This window comes from Brassica oleracea, chromosome C1, assembly GCF_000695525.1.
Source record: "Brassica oleracea var. oleracea cultivar TO1000 chromosome C1, BOL, whole genome shotgun sequence".
NCBI lineage: Eukaryota > Viridiplantae > Streptophyta > Magnoliopsida > Brassicales > Brassicaceae > Brassica > Brassica oleracea.
This window is the reverse complement of record NC_027748.1, coordinates 1068945-1091469: the sequence shown is the minus strand read 5'-3', so window position 1 is coordinate 1091469 and position 22525 is coordinate 1068945. Positions and strand designations below refer to the sequence as shown.

General features: G+C 30.5%; 3 protein-coding genes across 5 annotated transcripts; 1 reads left to right on the top strand and 2 right to left on the bottom strand.

Moving 5' to 3' along the window:
• Positions 1–568: 568 nt before the first annotated feature.
• LOC106323658 (floral homeotic protein APETALA 2) lies at positions 569–3017 on the bottom strand. Of its 3 annotated transcripts, none has more exons than XM_013761746.1 (10): positions 2370–3017; positions 2236–2261; positions 2094–2124; positions 1910–1997; positions 1682–1830; positions 1545–1589; positions 1371–1459; positions 1181–1278; positions 1008–1097; positions 569–906 (listed from the first exon to the last, which is right to left on the bottom strand). In XM_013761746.1, exons 1-10 carry the CDS (start codon positions 2825–2827, stop codon positions 691–693), a joined length of 1290 nt encoding a protein of 429 aa, XP_013617200.1. In that variant the 5' UTR covers positions 2828–3017; the 3' UTR covers positions 569–690. The 3 variants fall into 3 exon arrangements, with proteins under 3 accessions (XP_013617200.1, XP_013617207.1, XP_013617211.1); XM_013761753.1 differs by having other exon boundaries at positions 1682–1827; XM_013761757.1 differs by having other exon boundaries at positions 713–909.
• A 9280-nt stretch (positions 3018–12297) lies between these two features.
• Positions 12298–13506, top strand: LOC106328646 (CBS domain-containing protein CBSX1, chloroplastic). Its single transcript, XM_013767131.1, is given in 7 exon segments — positions 12298–12352; positions 12451–12515; positions 12607–12655; positions 12893–12970; positions 13253–13305; positions 13307–13376; positions 13475–13506. Coding segments are annotated over 7 exon segments (402 nt in total).
• Positions 13507–15423: 1917 nt separating this feature from the next.
• On the bottom strand, positions 15424–16574 carry LOC106343119 (ethylene-responsive transcription factor RAP2-10). The gene has a single exon (XM_013782255.1). It carries the CDS (start codon positions 16264–16266, stop codon positions 15673–15675), a length of 594 nt encoding a protein of 197 aa, XP_013637709.1. The 5' UTR covers positions 16267–16574; the 3' UTR covers positions 15424–15672.
• Positions 16575–22525: the final 5951 nt, after the last annotated feature.

Sequence of the window (22525 nt, the reverse complement as noted above, 5' to 3'; positions counted from 1 at the left end):
CTAAAGAATGTAACAAAGAAATAAACCAAATATTTGAATAACTATCTATATTGTGTTGAGAAAATATTTCATTTATTTATTTAACTTTTTTTTTTTGTCAACGCTGAGAAAATATTTCATACTTATGTGTTATTGGGTGAAAGTGTCGTTCGTAGAAGGCAAATAAATATTAAATGAAGCAAGTTTATAAAAAAATTAAATTAAATGAAGTAAGGGTGGGAGGTATTAATCGAATATTGATATGAAAGAGGAATAACAAAACAAGTTAGGACTGAACATATATGTAGATAGGTGCAGGTAACATATAAAGCCGTAAAGTCTTAAAATCTTTAATAAATGTATCGAGAAGAAACAGCAAAAGACAACTCATTGACAAATCCTCTCAACCTTTTTAGTCAGAACATCTTAAACACACACACTTGCCCAATTTCCCAAATATCCAACGATTATGTGTATGCATATAAAATATTACCCGATGGAGGAAAATTTTATTCCATTAAGTTTTCTAAATTCCATTAAGTTTCCTAAGAAAATTTCTTGGCCAAATTAACAAGACGTTTAAGAGAAATAAACACACGAAAAGCCGATAGTTAATTTAGTGACCAAGACCATAGATAGCGGTGCTTTTAAAGGTTCATTTTCCCCGAATATGTTTCACATATATAAATAAAAGATAAAAATATTAGATATTCAAGAAGGTTGGAAGCCATTGGTCTGCAGCCAATTTTGATGAGAAGTAGAAGTGGAATTAAAAATCTGATTGTGATGATGAGGAGAGAATCCTGATGATGCTGCAGCATTTGCCAACACTTGGTTCGTCGTGGTCCGACCATCAAACCGGTGGTTCTCAGCCACCGGAAATAGCGAGAATCCTCCTCCGCCACCAATGTTGCTGCTGCCCGGAAACTACTTTACACCATACAAAAATATACATATTCTGTTAGTAAAAACATAACCGATTGAAATTTAAACAAATGTTTTATATCTTCTTGTGTGTTTTTACTCACTTGGAGATTTGAATTTGGGATATGGTTAACCATTCCGGTTTGACCTAATCCAAGAATCTCATTAGGATGAAGAGTCTCTTGTTGGTTCATCTGAATAAAAAGAAAAAAATGTTTATAACAAAAGAAGATATTTAAGGTAGAAATTATAGTAGATAATTTAATAAACACTTTACCTTGAGCCGCATATCTTGACCCTTTTGCTTCGAATTAACCGAGTTTCCCAAACTCAAATCGAGGTTATGATCTTGTTGAATAGAATTCCCTGATGACTCTACACAAATTTAAAAAATAATCTTGAAACCAAGTTCTAACCCATAAAGATACGATTAAAGACTCAAAAAAAGATTATGAAATAAAAATTACCAGCATTCAATTCGTCGTCGTATATGCTTGGATCAAAGTTAGTCACAGCGTCTTTGCCATTACATTTTATTGCAGCTTTATCGTAAGCTCTGTGGTTAGTTAAAAATAATCATTATATGAGATTTAAAATTTCTAACAATGTGTGCTGTGGAATCAATAATAAAAGACGTTTACCTAGCAGCTTCAACCTCGGTGTCGAACAAACCCAAATAAACATACCTAATATGAAAAGTTAAAGAATCAAAACTCAAAGTTACAATAACAAATCTATTAGAAAAATAAAGAATGAATGAATGAATGAATGAAAGTACTTTTTGCCTAAGAATTGACCCATTCGAGCTTCCCAACGACCACACTTGTGCAAAGTGACACCTCTATACTTTGAACTGCCTCGAGGGAAGCCTGTGCTTTGTCGGCGAAGTACGTGCACGAACTCTTCCTTCGTTAAATTCGTCATCTGCTAAATTACGTTTTAATCAATATATAACCTATTCATATTGTTTAGTATTTTATTTTATTTTTTTTGTTTTAGGAGTTACCTGCTTCAAGTCATCATCATAATCTTCAATGGTAAAGTTGATATCAGCTTCTACTCCACGAAATTTAATAGCAGCTCGATCATATGCTCTACATAAAAGAAAATAAAAGACTTTATATTATAGGTCTTGCCTTTTGTTTTTGGATATTAAAAGAGTTAAGAGCAAGTCAAAGACAGAAACATACCGAGCAGCTGCATGAGCAGTGTCAAATCCACCTATTCAGGGAAACAAGTTAAAAATATTTTTAAATATATGATGACATTTTTCAACAGCAGAATACAAGAAAAAATGAAAAAAAAAAACTAAAATAAAAAAAGTTAATATACCTAAGTAAACCTGCTTCCCACAGTCCCTGAATTATAGAGAAACAAAAGGAGAAAAATGATCTTACATTCATTATCTTTTAATTAACAATGGATTAATCAAATTTAAAGATTATTTTTTTACTGCAAATATTTACCAAATATGAGATTCCCATCTTCCTGTTCGCCGGTAAAACGTAACGCCTCTATACTGAGAACTCCTCGACCGTGGTCCACGCCTGCTCTTTTTCAACGGCTGAGCCGGCTCCACCACGGCGGCGACAGTGGCGGGTTTACCGGCCGATGATCCGGTAGCTAGATCGGACTGACAAAACTTTACACCAAACCAGTGAGACCGAGGAAAGCCCGACCCGGGACCACCACCACCATCGTCCCCTACGCTAGTTTCCATCTCTGGGAAGAACTGATGGGTGACAAGTGGGTTGTTGGGTCTGACCCGGTTAGGCTCATCATCATCGGATCCATCTTCGATGACTACAGCAGATGAACTTGAGTTCGAGAAAGATCCGACCCGTTTACCCGGTGAAGAATAACACAACTCTTCAGATTCTTCTTCAACAAGTGTTTGGTGTGGTGAGTCGTTTAGATCCCACATTTTTTTTGGTTCTAAAAGATATTTTTGATCTTTGAGGTTTCAAACTTGAATCCTCTCTCTGGTTTGATTCTCCTCAAGGTTATAAGCTAAATAAGAGAAACCAAAGAAGAGAGAACTTTGGTTGGTAGCAAAAAAAAAGAGTTTCAAGAGAGAGAGAAGAAAATTGAAATTTATTTTCAGAGTTTGCTTCTACGAAAACTTTCATTTTTATCCTTTCCTTTATAGTATTTACTTTCATTGCCCTTTCTCCCTCTCTCTCTTCACTATTTTAAAATAATATTATTCTCTCTCTAACCACTTGCTTTCTTTGGAAAAAATATTATATTCGAAACAATTCCTCGTATTGGTGTTTCTTTATTTTCTTTAAAATATATTTCCACTTTTATTATACAAACATCATCGCTGATTAATCAAAGATTCCACTAATATGTAATTTCATGTTTTAAGAAAGTAAAGTCCACGGCTTGGTTCGGCAAGCAATCTACAAAAGGTATTTTTTGCAAGGAAATGAATAGTTTGATATATTACTTAAAAACCCCCCAATTTTGCCGAAACTGATATACTTAAGCTTTAGAACAAAACTTTTTCTTTGTTTCTTTGCTTGTTATATATGAATAAAAGCTAAGAGGATACACATAAATAGATCACGCATGGATCTATATATGTCAAATGTGTATATTTATGTACAATTAATAGGTGTTTTCATGATCGGGCAAATTAAAGTAGATGAGACTTAAGTTTATGTTTGTTTGAAGTTAAGCTCCAAAAACAGTAATTTCTCGAAGACAAGAAAGATATAGGGTTCACATGTAGTTTATAGGAGTTTTTAGTTATAAATTTAATAATAATTTCGAAATGATAATAATTTATTTCTAATCAATACCATTAAAAGAGGATCATTCTCAAATTATATCCTTAATGAAAATTGCAGTTTTCTCAAAAATACCCTTATTTTAACAAAGAATTAATAAAATTCATTAATGGCATTTAAGTCTTTTGGTTTTGGGCCTACAGATACACCTAAATGGATCTATAAATAATAAGCCTATATATATATTTAAAATATATATTAATTTTAAATTTAATATAAGTATAAATATATTATGAACAATAAATGAATTAAGAAACATGAAAATATTATTTTCTTAAATATACGTATCAATATTCAAAATAGATCATTTGAATATTATACATATTTTCAATACAAACCAAAATCGTATATCCTACACCATATATCATATACATATTTGAATATCATTTTTCAGTGTATAATGTCATTTTATACATAATATTAATATGGCAATTACGAGTGTTCAAGAATATTTTAAAAACTATCTTAAAATAAATTTTTAAATCTAAAATACAAACACAAACTTATAATAGGTTATTAATAACGAAAATAAACTAATATTGTCATATCAATAAGTTATTTTATATTATCATTTTTTATTTAGATAACATGATAAAATTTTATCAAATTCTAAGGAATCACTAATTTATGTAATATTAATAAATATATGAGTAATTTAATCAATTTTTTTAAAAAGTACTATAAGATATTTTGTTATCGGATCAATAGTATCAGATCGCGGGTTAATAGTGAGTTTTTAGGTTTTTACCGGGTTATATCGGATTTTTAATTAACAAATTTTTCATTAAATCCGAACAGGATTATATACAATGTATCGGGTCTATAGGTTCAAACATGAATCTAGGTCAGATATGAAAACAAATTTTAAAACTCAAACATTATTATAGAACAGCTACCATATTTCGAACAAATACCATATTTTGAAGAGAAAAAAACAAATGATAAAAACCTAAAAACTCAATTGTTATGGTTCGAAATGAAAAATAATGGTAATTTGTAAATCAGTTTTCGATTAATAAATGAAAAACAAACAAACCCGCGCTTAGAAAGCGCGGATCAAAATCTAGTTGTATTTACTTACCGAGGCTGTATTGGTGAAATCTTTTTATTTTTATGAAAATACTTTTCCCGAAACTTTAACTATGTCTGAAACCATATATTAGTTAACCTCTAACTATCCGTTTTCTTTTAATAGGCTGTTCTAACCAGAGGCTTGGTTCTTTGACTACTTGTTCACCTACACATCTAGGTTTTTTCTTGCTTGAGCTTTACTATAGAACTGCTTCCTTTTAAAAAAAGGTTTGACAATGTACCTCAACCCAATAATTGCTTTCAAATGAGCAACTCTCATTGCTGTAGGCTAACTCGTTAGATCATCTCCAAAATAACTCTTTATTTTAGAGTTTACAAAATTCTATATTTGAAGTTTCGAGATGTTTTTTTCTAAAAGTGATATTTCAAATTTAACTTCAAAATTATTTGTAATTTATACTATGGTTCTTATATTTGTCATAATTAATATAAATCAATAAAAATTTTATAAATAACTAGCACATATATATAAATATATAAATATTACAATAATATTAATTAATAAAATATTATATTAAAATATAAGATTATAAATAGAAATACATAATTAAATATTAAAGTACAAGCAAAATAACACATTATTTCATAAAATTATTTCATAAAATTATTTCTGTAATGGTTCATCTTCGGTTACACAAAATTTGTTTAGACAATATTTTAGAGGTTCCAAAGAAAACTTACTAGACTATTCGTGTTGTTGTAATATTTAAATTTGTGTAATATTTATGTCTTCATGAATCTTTTTTAAAAGTTTTTTTATTAAGTTTCTTTTGTAATATTCTTGTTGTCTGATTCTAGTTTTAAATATTATAAATCTTATTTAAAATTTTTTTATTTAATTTTATGTGGCAAATTTGAATTTATTAAAATAAATTTTAAATATTTATGATATACAAAAGTTTTACATAATAAAACGATAAATTTGAAAATACTTGAAAATCATAAATGTGATGTGTAATTAACTATAAGGACCAAAATGCAAATAAAAAAATGAAACTTCAAATTTAGAGTTTTGAGTAGTGAAACTCCGAATATGAAATTTTACTCCGTAAAACTCTAAATTTGAAGTTTTGAATTTTTTTTAAAAGTAAAAAACTGTATATTTAAAGTTATACAGTTTTTTTTGGAGATGCTCTTATAAATGTTTTACAAATGAACGTCTCGCTGATTCCATGATTTGATCCCCTTTTTCTCCAAAATCATTTGAGACGAAGTAAAAAGGAATGTAAAGACTTTTGTCTTGAGATAGATATGTTTCTTAACTTCCTTATTTTGCTTTTAATGGTTTTGAGTCTTTTGACTAATTAAACACGTCGTATGCAATGAGTAAACAACAAATTCATAACTTTGACGATTCACCACCAAAGTTACTTCTATGATTTTTGTTTCGAACATATACTTTCCTGTTTGACTAAAAAAAAAACATATACTTTCCTGAATATTAAGTACATCTACGTTGATTTTGTGGCGATATTACTTTTATCGAATTTAAGTATATTTAATAATTAATTCCATCTATGAAAACACCTACACAATTGTTCTCTAACGATTACTTTTAAGCTTTCACCACAAAACTTGAGTAAAATTCGGTTTTAGATAGATTCTTCTCACCTATAAATATTCTCCAGTAATTATCATCTCTCCATTTTTCACATTATTTTCACCTACAACCAAAAATAATGCTAAAACCAAGATCACTTACATAGTTATTTTGTGTGAATTTACATGTAGTCACTTTGCTATTTTTTGCTATTAGTGCTAAATTTCTTAAAAATTTGTAAAGACTAAATATAATAAAAGAACTTAAAAACTGTTGGCTAAATGTTTCTTTTGTGAAGTTTTCAAATAATAGTACTGTATATAATTTCGGGATAATTTCACAGTTTTTAAGTTTTATGGTGTTCCTCAAGCAGGTTCTGTTCAGTGTCCAGTACAAATATAAATTCGATTACTTGGAAAACGAGTGGCACAGATAAATCTTGAGGCTAATTTGAAAATATGACGGCAGTATAAGGATATTAACGTAAATAAATAAATAAATAAAAGCAAAGAGATTTTTGGTTATAGCAAAAAAGGGAAAAACGAATTATGAGAAGAAAAGGAAAATGTTACCAGAAAAGATCAATCCATTAGTACGGACAAACTGCGGGGTCCACTTTCATCCACCAATGCCCTTTCGTTTCTCTCTACCTCGTATTTTTTACCTCACGCGATATTCGTACGCGTATGTTATCACTCCTTGCTCCGCTCGTTGAGTGTTTCGCACTCGCTCATACCCGAAACGCTGTTTTGTTTCTGACTACAATGCTGGAGCCAACTATACATTTGGTATTGTAATAAGAGTGGATTGCTATATTCGTTTATTTATATTTTTTTGTGACAAAAATCGTCATTCTTGACATCACCTCCATCATTTTTTATTCTTAATATACGAAAATAAGTTACTTCATGACTTTTTGTAGAGAAGCCTCCACAAAAATTGTATGAAAATATAATCATTTTGTTTTCTTTTTAATTGAGGATACAAACAAGTGAAAGATACAGAAAAAGAGAGAAAGATGAAGGAGAAGGACTTGTGTCGGAAAGGGAAACATACATTTTTATTTCGTGTTTATGTTGGGTCCAGAGGAAAGACTGTGCTCTCACAACGTTTTTAATCAAAATCTGAGGTTGCCAAGTCACCACCCACTTTGTGAATTTACCGCTGAGTTTATTACAAAATCATTGTGATGACTACAAATAGTTTAAAAGTAAATAATATGTTAAATCAAAACCAACACAAAACATTTATATAAGGTAAGTAATGAGGCATGATATTAATGTAACAAACCGAAACCAGAGAAACATGCGATAATATATCTTTAACCTAAGCATCTAAAAAGCTTTTTACATTGGGCACGTTGTCCATATTTCGAGTGGGATGCAATAACAAACATTCCAATAATGGTTTTCGCTGAACATGTTGCTTTCCTCAAGTGGAAACTACTGCTCTTCTCTTTCCATGTCCCATTATTTCTTTCTCGCTATATTTATACGCAAACCCACATACGATATTATTAGCATATCGAAGCTTGATTTGTTAGAGACGTGATATGTCTGTCTGTGATACATAAAATATCTCTATGTACAGCATGTATGTATACTTTTTTTATGTATATATATATGCGTTTGTATGTGAATAATAATTAAAGCCCAAGGCCCACTTTACAGAGAGATACTCTGTCTCTTATATCTTTTTCCAAATAAAATAGGCCCACAAAAACTATTTATTATTTCCAATCACCCCGTGAAATTTCATTTTAACTGCAACAAAATATGTCCAAATAAAAAGAAATAATTATTTTAATTTCGTCTGATATTATTAGATTTTTATAGTTTATACTCCCTCGATATGAGACATATGATATGACAAAATTGTACTCAAAGAGCTGTTATTATTGAATGTACGTTTTAAGTAAAGGCAATATATACACCATAGGAGATCATTTCGACAATCTATATAGACTCTTATTTGATGTCAACAAACAAATACATACTTGTACGTCCTGTGTCCATAGAAAATAAATACAAATTACACTCCCACTAGCCACAACGATGTCACATGTGGATGTTATTATGCCTAGTACATTATCTATGTCATACATTAACTATGTCATATATAAAAAGAATCAATGCCCATGGTTGCTGTCATCTCATGTTTCGATAGGCGTCCTCCCTCCTACAGGATTAACTTCATATCCATTAGTCCCATGGTTGCTATGGAATCTCTGGACAGCAAGAAACAAATTGATCTTTGAAGATAAAATCTTCCAAGTGGAGGACATCATCTCAAAAGCAGTGGTAGATGCTAGAGAATGGGAGAGGACTAACGTCAAGAAGGCAACGAAGAAGCAAATGGCAAAGCATACCGGTAAAAGACTCCCCTCGACTCCTTCTTGTTGGACTGATGGTGCGTGGAAAGAAACAGAGTTAGCAGGAGGAATGGGTTGGATTATCAAGAATGCAGCAGGGGAGGTGCTAGGCAGAGCAGCCGCCAGTCGATCCCACGTCAGTTCAGCACTGATGGCAGAAGCGCTGGCAATGCGCGAAGCTCTAAAGAAGGCTAAAGAGTTAGATCTTCAAAGCCTACAAGTATTCTCGGACTCTCAGGTCCTTATCACTACCCTATGTTCAGGGGGGGACATGAATGAGATTGCAGGAGTCCTTCAGGACATCAAGATCCTGGCCACTCTCTTCTGTCCAGTATTGTTTATCTTTATTCCCCGTATTGAAAACTCTCAGGCTGATACACTAGCTCGATCAAGCCTCTCTAGACTACTTAATGTTATTTGAACTGAAATTTTATTAATGGAAGTAGTTTGTTTGACAAAAAAAAAAAAAAAAGAATCAATGCCCATATGATATCTACCTCAGTTTCGAAATAATCCACTACACAGTTTGGACGAGTAAGAATAAATTAAATTTCTTAATATATCTTTATTGAATTTCATATTAAACGTGTAATGGATTATTTCGAAAGTACATGGACAATTTCAGGTACATGAACTACAATGTCGGGTTTAGTCAAAAAAAAAAAAAAAACTACAATGTCGGGTGTTCAAAAAACAAAGAACTAGAATGTCGACACGTAGAGAGTACAAAGTATAATAGCTTCAAATTCGTGCAAATCAAATATGTGGATCTTGTTTGATAATGCGTAAATATCTGGAATACTATAATCACTAGCTTAAGGTTTGCGATGAATGTTATGTATAAAACTAATTTTTATCTATTATTATTTATTTGCATTTATTTACGCATTATGTATATAATTAAATTATAGTAAATAAATAAATCAAAACAATACATCTTGTTTATTTATGATATTTTTTTGGTAAAAAAATAAAAAAAAATCATTTTATTTTATATAGTATATAACTAAATTTTAATGACATGGACATAGATATATAGTATATTTCAATATAAATATTTATTATTGAGAATTCATACTCATATGATAAATAAAAAATTTATAATGTGCGATTTTTTAATGCAAATTTTAAAATTAAAATATTAAGGTTTCAATAATTTTTCAATACAAATTTAGAAATGATCATATTTAAGTATTTTTCTATGTTATATAGTTTAATTTTAAACTATATTAATATATAGTATGAATGTCTAGTAAATGAGACTTCTTATTCATACGATTTATGATCATTTGTATCTTGTTATTATAAAAAAAAAGTTAAATCATTGATTACAAAATTTTAGTGTGAGACATTTAACGTTTTTAATAATTTATAGTCGTTTTAAAAGTTCAAAATATAATATATAAGAGAAAAAAATATTTTTTATTATATGGTTAATGTGGTTGTGTAATATCTTTTAATAATATAAAATTAAACAATAAAGAGCTAAGATACAAAAATTATTATCAAATATTTATTATTCATAATCATTAATTGTCATATATACGTTAATCATTTTAGGCAATTCCGTAGATTTTATTTAAGGTTAGTGCGAAAATATTTTTTTTGCACACTATTTATCAATTTAATAGTTAGTTTAATAAAAATATAATATAAATTAAGATAAACCAACATATTTTTCTAAAAATTTTGAATTTCATTATATTGTGACACATGGCTACAAAACACCATGTTTATCGGTTAATATTTAAGGGATATGTCATTGACACAGCATGAGTATCAAATACAACGTTATTAATTATTTAGGAGATAAGGATTTACAGCTAAGCTCATATCCAAAGTTCCGCATATGCCTTATTAAAAAAAATTATAATCTTGGAATCGCAATCAAGTCCGAGATTAGCGAACGTGGAAAACATCGGACGGTATCGCTAGAATCTCGATCTGTGAGGTTGTCCAAATCTTGATAGGCTTCCAACTATCCTAATTAAGCACGATCCGTTTATAATCTGCTTACGTGGCAGCTTATTATTCGTTCAATGTGGGGGCCATGTGAGCTAGCTGATAGTGGATACTCCTCGATGTCTTCACGATCATTTTTTTCCTTTTCTTTTAGACAATTGGATTCGACTCGAGCAGTAAATAACATAGGGATGAAATATATCACTACAAACAAAAAAAGTTTTAACGAAACTGCAATAAAACAATTTAAATTAAAAGAATGATGAAGTTTCAAATGACAATAGTTTGTTTTTTCTGATGAATTTCCAGCCCAACCCGGCCAAGTTCATTCATCGATACTGTTTCGTTAGCTGAAGGTTACTACTCTATGATGTAATGTGTGTGTTCTCTTGTTGCCCAAGTGCCTAATTCACATAAAGGGCAGACTAATTAATTTTCCACATAAGCAATGTATAAGAAAGTACTAGATTAGCGAACTTTCTAATGACAAAACTGATTAGTGATAGCAAAGCCATTGAATGTAATCTAAAATAACTAGGAACATATGCAGAGAACTTGAATGATGATGCTACATGTGTTAATAAATAATAAGTGAAGGGTAAATCACAGGATAGGTTGGGGACATATTAAGACTTAGGGTTAAATTATTGAGAAGGAGGAAAAAAAATAAAAAAAAATCTAAAGGAGATGAAAAAGGGACAAAGGGAAACACGTTAATGTACAAATATAGTAAGGAGTCAGGAACTTAGGTACGATGTCCATACGTTTTGCGGTCCAAAGACTTTCCATTTTTGTAAATCTTTGAAATTAACCCCACTTGGTTTTCCAAACATCCTTCGACACCGACGACACACACACACAATTGATTTCCTTTAATTATGTTTTAATTTTAGCTCTTGTTTTTAGTACTATTTCGAAACCACACTCAAATGTTAGAACGGTCCCATTTGCAATAATTCACGTTAGTTAATGGAGTGACCAACGAGTTATTTCGCCTTTTCAAGTTTTCATCAATATGGGAATCATTTCCTTTTTCGCTTTTTAATCTGCTTTTAATTTGTTTCGATGTTTCACACAAAATAACTAAATTACATGATGGACGATGGGTCAGGCCTTACTGCGGCTTAGGTAGAGGATGCAGTACGATTCTTTCGTTTTAAGTCTGAGAAAATATATCATTAAGGGTGGTTGGCGAAAAACATGTTAAACGACAAGTTTTAGAGACAATAAATTGCTGAATTTCACTAAAGTAGTATATTTTATATTTCTCTCTAGAGGAACAAAATTTTGCATGTAAAATGATATGAAAGAACAGACGTGGAGAGACTTTAGTCTAATTGTAACTAATCAAATGATTACAAACAAAGTTTTTGCAGCCATAAACTAAAAAACTAGGCAAACTAATTCTGCATACGTTGTCTTGGCATCAAAACTGTTGTATGTTTCATGTTAATTATCTGATATTATAAAAATGTTTTAGATTAAACATGGTGAGTCGCACATCTGAGATTCGATTGTTTCTGTAGTGTTGTTTGGGTTTGATCCTAGAATTAGATTTGAATGTTGTACAAGTAACTAAGCACGTACGGCTGTATATATTTTGAATGTTTCTGTATCCAAGAAGTGGAGTGTCCATGATAAAGAAGGAAGACTTGCACGTGGTGAAACCTATCACCACTGTGGATGAAGGTACAATGGTTTGATACTCTCTAAACCTCATCAGGATTGCGGAAATAGGCGAGCCTTTTTTCAACCTATGGATCTCTTTTTTTTTCCCTTCTCTACAGCTCTGGAAATCCTTGAGGAGAATAGAGTCACATGGTTTCCTGTGATAGATAAAGGCTAGAAATGGGTTAGTATCCACTTTTGTATTCATGGAGGTTAACTTGCGAAAATATCGGTTTGGTTGGATGCTTATTGAGGGAATCCTATTATTGCTGCAGGTTGGGCTTGTTTCAGATTATGATTTGGTGGCTTTGGACTGGTAAATGGGCCAGCTAATACCACTTGATGTAATTTGATTTCCTTTGTTTTCAAGATATTTTCCATTTGAAGTAGAGTATAAGAAAGCTACTAGCTCACATGGTGGTATACCTGAAATTTCAATGTTATGATGATGACCTTTGTGTCTCATTCGTTAAGAGATAGCACGCTCAAATGTGAAATGAACAAAAAGCTTCTTATCTCACACTTAATGTTATTTGCTGCTTTTTTTTGCTTATCTAATAGGTAGTGGAAAGAACAAAAAATGCATGTTTCCTGAGGTTGACAGCACTTTGCAAGTATTTGGCCCTCTTTTTCCTATTAGCAATTTTTGAACCTGAATGCGTTTCTAAACACTCAAGTAGTCAAATTGATTTTTTTTTTGTCCTCACTGTTCTCGTTTGCCTGTTTCACATTATCATCAGTAGATAGTGTGAATTGAACTTCACCGTGCATCCACTTCAGTTTCCTCTACAAAGATATGTTAATTACTGTTACAAGTTTGACATGATAAACGTTCCCAAATGGTTGGTTTTAAATTACTTTTGTTTTCATATCTGGTGACCTTGTATCATATAATATATTGATTCCGATACGAACATTTAGTTAGCAAAACCAATGGGAAGCTTGTTGGACATTTGATGACACCCAGCTCTAGTTGTTGTTGTTGAGGAAAACACCAACCTCGAAGATGCTGCTAAGTTATTGTCTTACCTTTATCTCCAGTGCCGTCTTTTTTTAGCTTATCTAGATTTTACATTTTACATTTTTCTTTAACTTAATCTTTCTCATGCATCGCTTATCCTTTTTATATTTCCTGTGCAAAAGGTCGGTATTATCACAAGAGGAAACGTGGTTAGAACCGCACGTCAGTCAAAGCGCACTGGTGATATGAACGCTTGAATAAGATATAAACCAAACCAAGAAAATAACATGTAGAGAGGAAATCAATAATGATCGAACATTATCCAGAGAATAAGCGTGAGAAACCAAGTATTCAACATTCTACCTCGTATTAGAATTACATAGACATGTAACTTATACTCCATCCGTTTCAAAATAGATGATGTTTTGGAGAGTTTTAGATGATTCAAAATACATGATGTTTTGATATTTTATATTAGTTTTATCTTTATTGAAAACCGTGTCACCATGTTTTATAGTTTTTTTTTTATGATTGGTTGAATTTGTTTTAGTTTATATTTTAAATGTTAGTTTTTAGGTAAACATGTATTTCTTGATTAGTGTGCATTGAACCAAAACATCAACTATTTTGAAACAGAGAGAGTATTACAAGAGTTCAGCATCTAAGTGAAGCCTATGGTAAACTCTAGAAACATCAAAGATCCTATCGCAGCTTTTGTAATTTAACTCTGGTGAGTGGTAAGTACACTCCTTACTTTCTTTCTTTTTTTCTTCAGAATCAGCTTCTCGTTTGTTTGATGGGTTAGGTTATCAGATGCTTTGGGTATTTGATTCTCATCCAATTATGCTCTATAAATTTTATTTTATAAAAAATATTTAACCACTTTCTACATTTGGTTAACCACCAAAGTAACAACCGTTTTAAGGTTTTTGGTTGATTTTGGTTCAACCAAATATATCTTTCCCTCACTACCTTAAGTTTCGTCCGTGCAATCGTATATGTGATTATTCGTTTTTAGTTGCGCAACATTTTCTAAGTTTGGAATTTTATTTTTACATGATGGCTGTAGTTTTAGTTATGATTAAGAGTTTCATGATGTGCCAATTAATTGCAAAAAGAATATAATAAGTTGCAAAACAAAAAGAGTTAGTTGCAAGGTCATGCTCATCATTTGCTGTCGGAGACCATAATTAACTCGGGTTTTTAGGGTGGGGTTCTTAACTTCGGTTAAAAACTGTTTCTTAGCTTTTAACTAAGAAAAGGTAAGAGCCGTCTCTTAAATAAGAGATATAAAAACCGGCTCTTAGCCGAAAAGTGTTAAAAAAAACAAAAAAAATGTCAAATCATAAGTTAAGAACTCCAAATTAAGAGTTTGGGTTAATCATGCTCTAAATAAAATGCAAAATAATCAAGCTTTTGTTGTGGCTATCTTATATAAAAGGACAAAAACACCTTTGGATCTAAATTTTCACTGATTTTAGAAGGGGCAAACTAAATAATAATAAAAAAGGATTATGAACCAGAAAGTTTGTCAGTTTCACGTCTTGGCTCTCAAAGAGAAAAAAGCCGCACGTTCCTGGTCAGTCTTTTCATAACAGGACCATTAACAAGAAAGAATCAAGTTTTTGCTGTCTTCACCCCACAAAAACAAAAGATTATAGGGCAGACAAATAAAAATTCCAAAATGACTTTAGTAGTTACGATAATGGAGATAGACATAGCTTTAGTTGTTAAGATCAGACAAGTTACAAGAAGACCCACTTACCATATTTGTTATGTAGGACACTCTTTGTCTGCTCGTTCTCTCAGCTCCAAACACTCACTTCTATTACCCAAGTCTCCTGCTTCTGCTTGCTATTCACTCGCCGCCGTGTTTCCATCCGCATATTATACCTATATAATCCTCCAACTAATACTCCACTAAACTGTACACTGATCTGTACTTAAGAGTTGAAACCTAACTGAGTTTTAATCCGTTTATTCTATATCAGAGAAAACTAACGATCAAGTTGAATCAAATAAACATCATGAGAAGAACTTTTAAAAGTAGATATATTTGAAGAATTTTTTAGAAACGTATCGAATTGACCAAAAATAGGTTTCTAACAAAAAAAGTAGGAGAAGATGGTTCAATTTGTTTCATATAATCCCAAACATGCAACACTTAGATTCTGAGTACGATAATTGAAGTTTTAGAAAGAGTGGTCAATGAAAACTATTTATGGAAAAAATATCATTACACATAGTACTAGTAATCACAAACTCAGGGTGGAGCCGTGGAGGTGCATGTTAGCAACCCCCGGCGCATCATAAAGATAAACATTCTCTAAACCTTCCTTGCTTCTACAACGTTTTTTCTTGGTGGGTCGGATAAAGATCCTTAATCGTCATCAGATGTTTCCGGGTCGGGTAGTTTGTTTAAATCGACCGCTTCCCATGACCCGTTACACCTCTTAAACTCTTCCTTACTACTACACTCGTTGTGACCATCATTAAGACGATAGTCACTATGATTAAGACTATGATCATCATCCACGTACTCATGACTTCCTCGTTGTTGTTGCTGTTGTTGATGATGGTGATGGTGATGACGATTCCCTCCCGCCGCTTCTAACGCATCCACCTGAGCTCCAACCTCAGCCGCTTTTCTCCTTATATAAGCCGCCGACATATCCCCACCACCGTTTCCTCCCTCCACCGTAACGCCGGCTAAAAGCTCCGGGAAGTTAAGCCGAGCGGACGGACCCCGGAGATAGTATACCGCCGTGTCGTAAGCTCTAGCCGCCGCTTCAGGAGTAGAGTAAGAGCCAAGCCATATCCTCGACCGTTTATTAGGCTCTCTGATCTCCGCCACCCACTTCCCCCACTTCCTCATCCTTATCCCTTTATACGGTTTCTCTCTCTTCCTCGTCGCCGCCGCCGCCGCAACCGTCAAAGCAGGAACAGCCGCCGCCACATCCCTCGCTGTCTCCATAAGGTTTTTCGCCGAAGATTCCAAAAAGCCACGTAAGAATCAACTTTTTCACCGATCTAAAGACTTCTTATCAGCGGAAAGATTTAGAGAAGAAGAAGATGTGAGTTTGACGGCGAAGTGATTACATGCGGAGGGAGAGAGGACGAACACGTGGGCCAAGAAGAGAAGGGAGGAACACGAAACCGCAAAGGAGAAGTTCAAAACATCACCGACACTAATCTCTTAATAACTTTCGCATATATATTTTCCTTTCTTTTTTCGTTTTTCTCTATATATTTTCTAAGACAGAGACAACAATCTCATCTTCCCTGACAATATATATACACATTATGGATAAATTAGTATTTATTACTCTCTTGTCTTTATTGTTTGGACGGAATTAAAATAATTGTGTTAGATTAATACGCTCATGCACCTTATTTTAATAGAGCTCGTCGGCTCTTTTTATTGGATGTTTATAAAATTAGTTTCCAAAATGTTAGACATCTACTCCTTCGATTTCAAAAATATGTATTTTTAGATTTTTATACATATTAAAAAAATATAAAACTTTGATTACCAATGCATATTATTTATAGCTAACTATTTTCAATTATTAAACCCTTTCTAAAAAAACTATTTTCAATATCTTTTTTGAAACATTTTTTTTCTAGAACATAGATCTTTTTAAAACGGAGAAAGTATTATTCTAATTTTTTTTAAAAATAAATTTTTAATAGAATTAATTTTTATTCTGATTTTACTATATTTGGAGTAAGAAAATCATGATTTAATTCTCATCTTTATGAAGTTGAAAATAGAATAAAGTTAAATAATTTCTTATTCTAGATTTTATTTAGAATAAAAATAGAGGGAAGTTGAAGATACTTTTACTATACAATAAAAGGATTTGAAGTCAACTAAAATCAAACATACCTCTTTTCAAAAAAAGCTATGTCACAGAATTTACGTCTAGTTTCTTATTCCCTTTGCCTCTCTAATCGATAAACTATAATCGGCACCCATAATTGTGATATATATGTGTATAAAAATTATTGATACAAAGGTGTATTAACAGTTACAGTTTACATATGCTATATAGCTTGAAACTCTAGTTTATTTAACAACATAAAATTCAATTTATCGCTTTAAAATAAAAGAATGTCTCATCGTCGAATCAATTTTTCCAAGCATAAATCCATCATTTTTTTTATAACTGTAGTGTATCCCAAAAGTGTTTTAGCTCTAAGAACTAATCATTACGAAGTTACGAAGTTTGCAAGATTCACATTTTCTTACCATTCAAAACGATCCGGATGGCCAAAGAAAATTGAATCCAGGATGGTACTCACAGCTGTGGATCCTTTAACACTAGACCAAAACTGCTCGGTAGTAAATCTATGATATACCGCTCTCGTTTCATGATAGATGCATGTTTCACCTGCATTATTTTAGGTTAATTTTGAACATGTGTGAATATGTTCAGTTTCTTTGCTACAATTTTTTTTTTTTAACATTTCTCGTCAACAACTGTTCATTTTTTTTTCAAGAAAACAACTGCTCATTTTTCTAAAATGAAATTTACGTAACACTGGACTATGTGTTGAAATTGTCAAATCGTCAATAAATCAATTGAAAACCCCTTAACCAATAAAAGTAAACTAAAAATACAAGTTAACAGAGGATATTTATTGATTGCATGAAATAGGAATAATATTGACGTAGGGAAGTGGGTCGTTGTTGTGGAATTTGGGAAACAATAATAAATGGGTTTATAGTTTAAATTACCTTATTTATTGCTTTCCTGAATTAAAACATTAAATAGGGAAGGGACGGCAACGACACGCGTGTCTCCTTCTGTCCTGGGGACAAGTTAGTGGGATTTCTGAGGTGCTTTGTTTTTGTTTTTTACATCTTACTATTAATTATTTTCTTTTTTTTAATTTCAGTATTTATGTAAAAATATATTCTCTTTGTTCTCGAAATTAATATGTTTTAGATTTTTTATTCCACAAAGATAGATTTTCTATATGTTTAAAATGTTTTTATGTTTTAAAAAAATATTAAATATAAATATTTGAATTGATTAAATTTTATTGGTAAAAAATTATTAAAAAATGTATAATAAAATTAAAGAAAAATTAAGTTGTAAACATTTATTGAATTCTTAATAAACGTAAATACTTTAGAAAATTTTATATTCGGAAACAGAGGGAGTAGTATAAATTTTCATAGAATTTATCTTATATTGTAAATAATAAAAATAAATTTCATATAATAGTTATACACTGTATGTAATAGTCGATTTCTACCCCTCACGCATCCTTGTATTATTGTTCTTTTTTATGAATTGTGGTTGTGATTAAATAGCCAAATTTCGTGTGGTTATCGGTGATCCAACCTTAAAGCGTTAATTAGTTCAACTTAAAATGTCGCAATCTGAATTCCAATTGTGAGCATTATTTAAATTATTGCAAACAACAATTGTCATCAGTAACACTAAGCTCTACCAAAATTGTTATAAGAATAGAATATTTTAAACATCGAAATAAAAAAAAAGTTTTAGTCGGTGGTCGGTGGACATTGTATGGTGTTTGGAAATAGACGGTCCATCCACGCAATAGCGAGCGATATACTAACTTTATTGTATATAGTATAATGCCCTTCTAAATATCTTCATTTTGCGATGGATTTAAGGCCACAATTGTAAATCAGAGAGTCCATCTTTTACATTTCACCAAATATTTGAAATGGCAACTAATTATTTGGAGACAGTGAAAGTGCCTTTGGAGCCTAATGCTCGAGCCACGCCACACATCAACAATAGTTAATATTTATGCCTGAACATTATAACATCAAACCAATCAAAAATATTCTACAGTCAGTTTCATATTATTGAAAACTTGAATGCGTTGTAGATCGGCTGTTCTATTGGAACCATGTGTGTTTGTGTGTTATTTATTTGTATATTTTGTCGCCAAAGATTATTATTTTCAAATCGGAGATTCTGTAAACAGGTTGAATTTTCTCAATTTTAGTATTTACAGCGAATTTTCCTCTGCATATATTGTAATTCTTTAGTCAATAAGGGGCAAAAGCGTTTTTTTAAGTGTGTGTATGTCATAAATAGCTTTGATTCTTGTCCAGAAAATCCAATAATAAGAAAGTAATTCAGGCGGGATTTTTCCAATAAAAGACGTACCCGTAGGTCCAGATAGTACGTAAACATTATGTGACCGACACTGAGGTCATGACAAACGCAAATCGTAATGGTTTTAGTTTGGATATAAAGCAATTATGTACATCACAAGAACATACTTGTACTAGTATTATTCCATAACCGTGACCAATAGTGTTCAAAAGCATTTTATAACAATACATTTTTAGTAGAAAACTATTAGTTTAGCAGAAAGTTTCGGATATTTCATGTATATACACAACCTTTTAGGCTTTTACAATCTGATGACAGACAAAACTTCGATTGGGATCCGACAACGCTAGACAGTGCATCTTTGAGCTTATAACTTACTTACGTTCGGATACGACGTTATTCTTATATACTTCACTTCTTCGTTTACTTATATAGTTTGTCCAGGACCACCTGAAAACATATTATATTTTTTCTGATCTATTCCTTCCTTCTGCCTCAAACTTAAGTTTTTGTTTTACACAAATTGATATTATATTCTGTATTTATTGAGATTCCTATGGTATTTTAGCTTTACTTCTGTATAACTAATTTAAGACTAGTCATAACTTATAAGACATGTTTCGGCCATAAAGTAGATAAACAACATTACAACAATGTGTGTTCTCACTACAGTCGTTAAGTTTTGCACAATTTACATAATTATGTTTACATGTTTATAATCTGCCACGTATAATTGTTTATTGCCGAAAAAGAGACGATGTATTATGTCTGATGACTCTTTTGGATTCTTCTTATTTCTCCCTCGTTTCTTACGTTTTTATGAATGTACAATTCTCCTATTTTTATGGACCAATCATATCATATATACAACACACTGATTTTAACATTTTGTGTATTGATTCGTTTTGTTAATTATAAGTGCCGATTTGATTTGATGTTGTCAATAACACATAAAAAGGATAAAAATATTGTTTCACATTAATTCTTGGATTTTCCAATATATATTGATGATTTATTTTAGTAAAAATAATCTCTTTTCTTACATCAATTTTGATTAGCATTTCTATTTCAATAATCATGGTGTTTTAAATAGTATATTAGTTTTTTTATTTTTGAATAAATACTTCATTTTTAATTATTTTTAAAAATAATATTATTTGCAGTTAATTGAAACATATAGAACTGTGAATGCTCTATATTATTTATATTGTTTAAGACAAATTAAAAATAACACAATTCAAAAAATTAATGTTACACAACACTTAATCAATATGTATTATTGATAGTCAGCTAAATATTAAATTTGTTTACTTTAACATCTATGGTGTGACTTAAACCTCTTTTTCTATATATTATTGAAAACTTCTTAATATATAATATTTTGTAAAACGCTATTGCCGTTATGTCTTAAAAATTTGAAGCTCTGCAATTGTAGTAACTCTTGATAGTGCGGTGTATAATTGTAAAATCAAACTTGACAAATATAGACCAACTTTTTAAAATTTCGACCTTAACTCTTGTTGATAGTCATTGCATAGCAAATTCGTATAGGGAACTGAGGTCTTTTCAATTTAAAAGGTCATCTTGCATCTGTTGGTTTGAGGCTTACTCTAGTTTTAAAATTGTTTTTGCATGTGTTGCTTTAAGATTGTTTTTATCATTTTATTATAGTTCTTATTGCAATCTTGCACATTAAAATTTAAGACTTCGATAAGAATTCCTTCACATAGTTCATCTCCAAACTTTTCATGAAGAGAATGATGCACACAACCTTCATTGTATTTTTCTATAATAGAAAAAAAGTTCTAATGAAAATTACAAAACAAACTTTTTTTTGAGAAAAATATTTACCTTTTTAAGTATGAGAAAATTCCTTCCTATAAGTTCATTATTTTGATTAAAAAAAAACTTATTTATTATTTTTCAAATTTCTTACCTTTTAATATTTGTAACTGATTTAGTGTTAAATAACCTTCTTAATTCATTGTTTCCTTGACAATTTCTGATAACAAATTAAATAACATTCTTTTGACTAAAACCTCTTGACAATCAAAATCATAACAATCGTTGTTGATTTTCAAATTATTATCTAACTTGTATAACCGTAAAACCGTTTATATTACATTGATCAATAGTTGCTAACGTAACATAATAAATTGATGTTGACATTGACTTACCTATGAAAGCATAACTAATTTTATATCGTATATAGGAACCAACATACATAATTGTTCCAATAGATTACGCACAACAACATCATATTTTATGATAATTATGACAATCTCTAGTAAGGATAATGGTAAAACAGTTTAAAGTTTTTTTTGTGCAACCCATAATTTAAAGCTATATCAAGAAAAGAAACGCTCCTAATATTTTCCTTGTATGAAAGAGTTCCGATTTTAAGCAATATTTTTTTGTGACAAAATCCAGGATAGTTTAATCTTATATATAGATGTGAATAATTGTAATAAATTTTGGATTATGATTTCTTAAAAAGAAAAATTACTATTTAAATAGAAAATTTTATTATTTATAAGGAAATATTTGAAATATTTATTTTACAATTTTTTTTGTTTAGATAAAAAAAAGAAAACTTCAATTAAACACCCTTTAAAAAATTTCTTTTGTATAAGATTTTATAAAAGGATAATTACTATCAAGTTATTTTTTTATAATTATATTTTCTTTATGATTTTAGAAAACAAAAATTCGTATTAAATAAATTGTTTTACAGATATTTTTTGTTTAAAATTTTTGAAAAGGAAAAAAATAATTTAGAGAAAGAAAATTACTGTCAAATAAAAACTATCAAATAATCTTTTGCTGTTATCTTTGTTTAGAATTTAAAAAAAGAAAAATTAATTATGATATATTTTAACACATGTCATCATCCTAAATTTTTAATTGTCATTTGTCACCATCATGTTAATTATCAACTTTGAAATAATATTTTGCTATTATCTTTGTTTATGATTTAAAAAAAAAGAAAATTACTATTAAATAATTTCTTTGTGTTATTATCTTATTATATTTTTCTTATTAATTATGATATATTTTAAGTTTTTAACACATGTCATTATCTTAAATTTTTAATTGTCATGTGTCATCATCATGTTAACTAGTAACTTC

Coding starts and splice junctions, on each gene's coding strand:
- LOC106343119 (XM_013782255.1), bottom strand. CDS start 16,266: ATGGAGACAGCGAGGGATGTGGCGGCGGCTGTTCCTGCTTTGACGGTT.
- LOC106323658 (XM_013761746.1), bottom strand. CDS start 2,827: ATGTGGGATCTAAACGACTCACCACACCAAACACTTGTTGAAGAAGAA. Junction 1,998..2,093: donor ACTGCTCATGCAGCTGCTCG/GTATGTTTCTGT, acceptor TCTTTTATGTAG/AGCATATGATCGAGCTGCTA. Junction 907..1,007: donor TCCCAAATTCAAATCTCCAA/GTGAGTAAAAAC, acceptor GGTGTAAAGTAG/TTTCCGGGCAGCAGCAACAT.